At 44.0% G+C, this 7,634-nt stretch overlaps 1 protein-coding gene across 4 annotated transcripts in view; it reads left to right on the top strand.

Annotated features, from left to right (window-relative positions):
• Window positions 1–6,783, top strand: part of BBS4 (Bardet-Biedl syndrome 4) — a 69,157-nt gene extending 62,374 nt beyond the window's left edge. For all 4 annotated transcript variants that reach the window (XM_058294461.2, XM_023590311.3, XM_071214286.1 and 1 more), the window contains 6 exons: window positions 860–1,012; window positions 1,115–1,286; window positions 3,280–3,349; window positions 3,986–4,127; window positions 4,668–4,869; window positions 5,778–6,783. In XM_058294461.2, the coding sequence (XP_058150444.1) occupies window positions 860–1,012; window positions 1,115–1,286; window positions 3,280–3,349; window positions 3,986–4,127; window positions 4,668–4,869; window positions 5,778–5,905 (867 nt within the window). In that variant the 3' untranslated portion in view covers window positions 5,906–6,783. The remainder of the gene's footprint in view (window positions 1–859; window positions 1,013–1,114; window positions 1,287–3,279; window positions 3,350–3,985; window positions 4,128–4,667; window positions 4,870–5,777) is intronic.
• The last annotated feature ends 851 nt before the right edge of the window (window positions 6,784–7,634 follow it).

A 7,634-nucleotide genomic window follows, 5' to 3' on the forward strand; every position in this document is an offset into this window, starting at 1 on the left:
TGCAAGCTCATTTCTGATCTAGGAAGTTGTACGTGAGCTTGACTACGCTAGTTTTGGAAAGCTTTCCATCTTTTATTTTTTTTTAATTTTTTTAATTTTTAAGATATATTTATTTTATTTATCTCCCCCCCCCCCATTGTCTGCTCTCTGTGTCTATTTGCTGCGTGTTCTTCTTTGTCTGCTTCTGTTGTTGTCAGCGGCACGGGAATCTGTGTTTCTTTTTGTTGCTCCATCTTGTGTCAGCTCTCCATGTGTGCAGTGCCATTCCTGGGCAGACTGAACTTTCTTTCGCGCTGGGCGGCTCTCCTTATAGGGTGCACTCCTTGCGCGTGGGGCTTCCCTATGCGCGGACAACCCTGTGTGGCACGGCACTCCTTGTGCGCATCATCACTGCACTTGGCCCAGCTCCACACGGGTCAAAGAGGCCCGGTGTTTGAACCGTGGACCCCCCATGTGGTAGATGATGCCCTAACCACTGGGACAAATCTGCTCCCCAAGCTTTCCATCTTGATACATTTTTTTTAGATAAGTGAAAGAACTGATGACGCCTAAAGCTGATTTGCCCTCTGTCCTGTGGTAGAAGGAGTTGTAGCTTAAGTAGCCAAGGACAGGTGTGGGGTAGGTGTCTAGATCATTTGGTATACTAAGCAGGGGCTGCAGAGAACAGATATAAACCAGTTTTGCTCAAAGTGCCCTAATAATCTGAAATATCTCCCAGAAATACTACTCTGGCTGAAGTAGGAAACAAATGGACAGGGAAAAGTCAATAACATTTTATCTTTTCTTTTTCTGTACTGCCCTCAAAAGAGCCTTTTGATAATGACCAAATCACTGACTTTCCCATGTGCCATGTTTTCAGGCCATCTTGGCAGCTGGCAGCATGATGCAGACCCATGGGGACTTTGATGTTGCCCTCACCAAATACAGAGTTGTTGCTTGTGCTGTGCCAGAAAGTCCTCCACTCTGGAATAACATTGGAATGTGTTTCTTTGGCAAGAAAAAATATGTAGCAGTGAGTACTCATATTCCATGTTTGTGTTTTACACATGTAGTTATTGGGCCTGCTGAGTTTGCCCACCCTTTCATTGATTGAGTGTCCCCTTCTCTCCTACAGGCCATCAGCTGCCTGAAACGAGCCAACTACTTGGCACCCTTTGATTGGAAGATTCTCTATAATCTGGGGCTTGTCCACTTGACCATGCAGCAATATGCATCAGCTTTCCATTTCCTCAGTGCGGCCATCAACTTCCAGCCAAAGATGGGGGAACTCTACATGCTCTTGGCTGGTAAGAAATGTTGACATGGAGAACACTCTCCCAATCTCTAATGAGGGAAAAGGGAATTAAAATCACAGGAGTCCAGTAGCTTAATGTCCCAGAGAAGCAATTTCCTTGCAAGATCCCGTAGGAATCTGGATTACTTTCTTTGCGTAAAGAAAGATGAAAAAAAAGTGGGTGTCATGGCAAAGCATCTGATTACTTCTAATCTGGTAGAATTTCACTCAGAGACCAACAGGGTAAATCAAGATCGTCCCCAGTTCACCTCCATTGACCAATTTTTTTCCTCTTGGATTGACAGTTCATATTTATATATATTGAGCCCACCTAAATCCCAGATATAGAATGTTAAGAGCTTGGGCTTTAGGGGTGGGGTCCTGTCTTCAGCACTTATTAGCTATATCTGATAGAGTTGATGTGAGGATTATAAGATTAAACAGGTAATGAATTTAACTGTTGTTTTGTTAATAGAAATTTATTGGCTCCAGTTTTGATTTTTTTTTAAGGAGGTACTGAGGATTGAACCTGGGACCTCATACGTGCAAACCACTGAGCTACATTGGCTCCCTTATTTTTGTTGTGATTATATAATTGGCCCATATTATTGACCTTGTTATAGTAGTTATTATTCCATAATTGGTCCCTGGGTAGTAGTTCTAAGTCAGGCTATCCTATGTTGAAACCCTTATATCCTTTGGGCATAATGTTATAAGATGTGGTTTCTTTCCTGAAAATCCATTTTATGTCATATAAATGCTAAAATTGATCAAAAAATAAAATTAAACACATACCTTAGAAATGCATTATGTAAAACAAGCATTTAATTTAATAGCACTGATTAAATAATCTTTCTGTGGGCTATTTCGCCAGATACTGAATTTATCAGGCTTTTTATAGACCCAAAAGCAGTTTCCATGTGCCCATTGGCAGTGGTCTTCAGGTGTTGATGGTTTTTGATCATTGACTGTGGGCTTGGTTAGCAGTGTGCAGGGCTTCCAGAACAATTCCACTTTTGTTTTTCTTACTTGTAAAAGATTGCAAAAGCAAATTGAGTGGTGGTTACTGGAGATAAAGAAATGTAAGCAGATTGCCATACTGCAAGGCATAAGCAGCAATTCTAACTTTTTAAAGTAGAAATGGCTTTCAAATGGATTTTGAAGGATGTGCTGGAATTCAGTACCACTGAATGGGGCGGGGGTGGGGTGGGGTGGGTGGATATTCCAGGCTGAGGAGCCACTGTGAACAGAGGCATGCAGCCAGGAAATTGCATGATGTATCTTGCAGTTAGTGGGCCTTAGCATTATAGAGTGTGTTGAGTCCCCCAAAATAGTTTCTAGTCAGATTATGGAGGGTTCTGAATCAGTGCAAGGACTTTAGACTTTATCCAAGAGGCTGTGTTTTTTAAATGGTAGTCTTAGTTTTCCTCTCAAGTGCCTGGTAGAAAATGAATGTGTGATTTGTGGGAGGTGGGATGGGCAGGACTTCCAGAGCAGCTCTGCTTTTGTTTGTCTAATATATTAAGTTTCTGGGAAATACTTTTACCAAAAAACTGGGTTCTGTTGTAAGATGAAAGTTTATAAATTATACTTCTGAAACCAGTGAGGATTCTTAAGTAGGTTAGTAACATGGGTAGATTTGTTTGCACATCTGTGAGGTATCTCATAGCACTGTGCAAGGTGGAAAGTGGAATAGAGGCAAGTGGGGACATAGTTAATCAGAGAGAAGAGGTGGAAAGCCTGGAATGACTGGGGCCTGAAAAAAGACAGTGGAGAAAAGAAATAGCAAAGATAGGATACATAGAACTTGACAACTAATTAACCATGGAGAGGAGAATGTTGAAGATGACACCAGGTATCTAAAGTGAATCACTGAGTAAATGGTGCTGTGAGCTGAGGGCAAAGGAGTTAGTTCTGTTTGGGGGCTGCATCAACTGGTCTTGAAACATTCCTTTTGCTTTCTAAGCTGAGTTCTCTAGCCACAGCACTCCTTTTCTTTGTTTTAGTGGCTCTGACCAATCTGGAAGATATAGAGAATGCCAAGAGAGCCTACACAGAAGCAGTCCGCCTGGATAAGTAAGCTGCTGTGTTGGGAATGGAATTGGGGAGGGTTGGACCTGCTAAAGCCACAAGAGGGCGCCACAGCACTGCTGCTGGCTAAGTGAACCCAACTGCTGCTCTCTGGCCTTTGTATACAGCACACCTCTGGGTGTTGAAGGATGTTGAAGGGTCTTGTTTAGCAGGAAAGGACACTGGCTGTCTCTGAGAAAATGTTTCCAGCCCCAACTTCAGTAGTCAGGAGACCTGAAAAAGTTAGAACTGGCAGTGGGCTTGGGGTGCTAATAGCTATGGGCCAGCTAGAATATCAGGTGAGTTTGGTTTGAAAATAATCTTGACTCTTTTAGGATTTATTTCACTGGATCTGTTAGACAGCAGGGTACAAATCCCTTTTTCATCCTTGCCCTGGGTAGCCTCTGTTGAGGACTGAGATGTCAAACTTGGTCCCAGTATCTGCTCTGCTGGTTGGGCCATTACCCACTACTTCCTTGATTCTTCTCCACAGGTCCACTCAGCAAGTATGTCCCCACTTTGGTGCATAATGGAGAAATCTTTACTTAACCAATTGTAGTTTGTTTTTGTATGATGAGAAGGATCTCTAAATGACCATTTGATGCAAAGCCCTAGCTCCATAGAATTGTCTGTCTGCCACAGGTGTAATCCTTTAGTAAACCTGAACTATGCTGTGCTGCTGTACAACCAGGGAGACAAGAGGGGTGCCCTGGCCCAATACCAGGAGATGGAGAAGAAAGTCAACCTACTCAAAAACAGTAGCTCTCTGGAATTTGACCCTGAGGTATATCTTTTATTAGCCCCCAGGAGTCATAAGCAAGCTGTTAGACTTTTGAATCAAACCCAAATAACCCAAATATAAGTACTATAGGTCCATGGCCGTTTTGGCTTTGATGTTCCTGGAAACATGAGTTTTTCAGTGAGTAAGAGCTTGAAAAAAACTTCCCTAGGAAAAGATAATAAAATAAGTTCAAGCTTACTGAATTATCTGTCATTGATAATACAATTTATCTGACTTGAGCTCTGTTTCTCTTGGTAGCTTCTCATGAAGTACAGGCCAGAGTTTTAGTCCAGTAATGCACAAAACATGAACTCTTGGGTTTTGAGATCCTGTATGAACTCCCTTGCCACCATCAAAGGCCATCTGTATTCTTTGCTATTGAGAATGATTACCTTGCCAAAGCGCCTCCTCCCTCAAATGCCAATACCAGCAGGCACTATTTAAGCCCAGATTCCCTAGGGGAAGGCCTAGGAACTGTCAGGTAGGTTTGTCTCTGCCAGTCATGCCTGTGACCTTCTTTTTTTCTTCCCATATGGGCAAAAGATGGTAGAGATGGCCCAGAAATTGGGAGCTGCTCTCCAGGTTGGGGAAGCACTGGTCTGGACTAAACCAGTTAAAGATTCCAAATCAAAGCACCGGACCACTTCAACCAGCAAACCTGCCGGTGTCCAGCAGCCTCTGGGCTCTAATCAAGCTCTAGGACAGGCGATGTCTTCAGCAGCGGCGTACAGGAAGCTCCCATCAGGTAGGAGGCTACACAGAGCTCCATGAAGCCCTAGCTTTTGAATCTGGCTAATACTTTGCGCTCAGAACATCTCCAGTGTAATGTTGCCCCAGTGAGAAAAAAGCCATGGGATGGCCAAACTGATACTTGCTTCCTTAAGGCACGCTGGGTAGTAGGTAACAGCTGTTATCAAATTTAGTTGGATGATGCATACACTGGGTATTACAATTTTCAAGTTTAGAAATACGTTATCATAGTACATTCTCTAATTCAGTCCAGATTTTATTTTCACTGCATCCTCATAAATTGGTATGGTGTAATTAAAGATGACTTTCACTGACTTTTTTTTTTTTTTTAATTTTTCTCTCCCCCCCACCCCCCCAGTTGTCTGCTCCATGTGTCCATTCGCTGTGTGTTCTTCTGTGTCCGCTTGTATTCTTGTCAGCAGTACCAGGAATCTGTCTCTTCTTGCTGCTTCAGTTCTCTGTGTGTGGTGCCACTTCTGGACAGGCTGCACTTCCTTTCGCGCTGGGTGGCTCTCCTTTTGGGGTGCACTCCTTGCGTGTGGGGCTCTCCTTTGTGGGGAACACCCCTGCGTGGCAGGGCACTCCTTGCACGCATCAGCACTGCACGTGGGCCAGCTCCACACAGGTCAAGGAGGCCCTGGGTTTGAACCCTGGATCTCCCATGTAGTAGGTGGACGCTCTATCCGTTGAGCCAAACCCACTTCCCCTTTCACTGACTCTTAAAGGCAGACTCAGCTGTTGCTTTGTTTCTTCTGTGATGGTCTTTCTTCATGGTTGTGAAAATAACACCACAGTCTCACTAGTCCCAGAAAATAGTGGGTCTCCTCTTGAAATTTAACAGTAAAAAAAATTATTTCTTCTGGAATTGTGAAAGTGAATTCAAGCCATTTGTTTTGTTATTAGGTGCAGGAGGACCATCCCAGCTAACCAAGCCACCATCTCTTCCTCTGGAGCCAGAGCCCACTGTGGAAGCAAGTCCAGCTGAAACTCTTTCTTCAACTGAAGCATCAGAACAAATGAAAGAAAAATAGGAGTATGAGGACTCCAGAGTGAGGGTTTCTTTGGTGAGGATATACTGGATTAGGAAAGGTCACCTGACAGAGGCAGAGTAGAGGCCAGCACCGTTCTCTGGGCACCACAGAATCAAAACACAGAACAGAGTGAGTTTTGATGATCAAGAGGAGCTTATTAGGAGCCTAAGGTCTATGCAGGCCCCCTCTGACCCTGTCCACCATGTAAGAGGGAGAAGATAGCCTAGGCAGATCCTTTAAGTACTGCGAACAAGGCTTGTGGCGCTACATACGTAATTCCAAGAGTCAGCAGGGCACATGGAGCTGTTAGCTTTCAAAAGGACTTTTGTCTTCTAGTTGATGGACCCCTTCCTTTGTACAAGGAAAGGCTAAGATAGACCTCTGCTCAGTAGCCCTGTGATGACGAATCCTTGGCTAAGCTGAGATGAGGCTTTGGGGCTATATTGGCCTCCACCACAAACACCAATCTTGGATTAATAATCCAACTCTAAGAGCCTAAATTTTTAAAATGGTGAAACAAAAGCTCCGTAAATTGAGGCCAATGTGGTGAGTACCCTAGCTGTATATGCCCCTAGAGAGTCAAGAACAGGTCCCTATATTTTGTTCTTGAGGGATGTCAGTCTGGAGCCAGATCATGTCAGTATGATAAAAGTAGGAACCAAGGGCTGGTCTGGTATCAGCACCAGGGATTAGAAAAACAACAAAAGAGCTTTTTACCTTAGGGATTTTTATCTAATACAATCAGTGTAACCATTGTCCAGATGCTATCAATACATTATTCATATGCCCTTTTTAGAAAAAAGATTATGTATTATTCCTTTGGGAAAAGTTGTTCAGGTATAAAAATAAGAAATTGCAATAAAAACTTTCTGAAACTAGATGAGGAACTTTGTAATAGCAGAAACAAAACTAATAGTTCATGCTGGGCTAATGATGTGTCATCCATTCTGGGTCTCTTTAACATACACCCCCCCGGGCTACTAATGTCCTTTCTCAAAAGTGAATCCCCAAGTTGTCTCTATCAGACAGTGCTTCCCAAGACTTCCCTCCCCACTAGCCTAGCAGCCTGTCCAGTTTTGCACAGGTGCCAAGTAAGCTCTTCCCAGTGAGCTGGGGGATCACTGGAGGGCTGCAGCCTCCCACCTGGCCTCTAACACACCCCTTACCAGATATGGCTCTTTGGGGTCTGCAGAGTTGGAAGAGAAGAAAGTGGTGGTGCACTGAGCCTCACAGGACACCCTGGGTCATCACCTGTCTAACCTCTGTGTATTTACCAATTTTGGGCAGTGGCCTTGGTCTTGTGCCCACAGACCAGTGGGAATAAGACTTTCTTATTCAGGGCCATCCCCTTTGGGATTGCAACAGCTGGAAACATCTAGTAGTAGCACCCGTGCCTATCTTAAGTCGCGTGTTTCTGCACACACTAGTCACACCAGAGACACTTTTTAATAATACCATTGACAGACTCTCCCGGATTCATTCTTAGGAGGCCGCCCCTCTGGTGTCTTCCAACTGAGCCCATAACACCTCAGCCATAGGCAAACAACAGCCCTAGATAAATGGGCCCTATAAGAAGGGGATTAACCCTAGCCTCTTTGCTTGCTAAGTCTGTAACAAAACTGTGATCAGTGCTCTAAAACTAAACATTGCTGGGGACAAGTCCACGTGGTGACTGGTCTTTTAGATGCTGTTGCATCAAATTGGCCTCCTACTCCCCACAATAGGTGCT

Source organism: Dasypus novemcinctus, chromosome 3, assembly GCF_030445035.2.
Source record: "Dasypus novemcinctus isolate mDasNov1 chromosome 3, mDasNov1.1.hap2, whole genome shotgun sequence".
Taxonomy (NCBI): domain Eukaryota; kingdom Metazoa; phylum Chordata; class Mammalia; order Cingulata; family Dasypodidae; genus Dasypus; species Dasypus novemcinctus.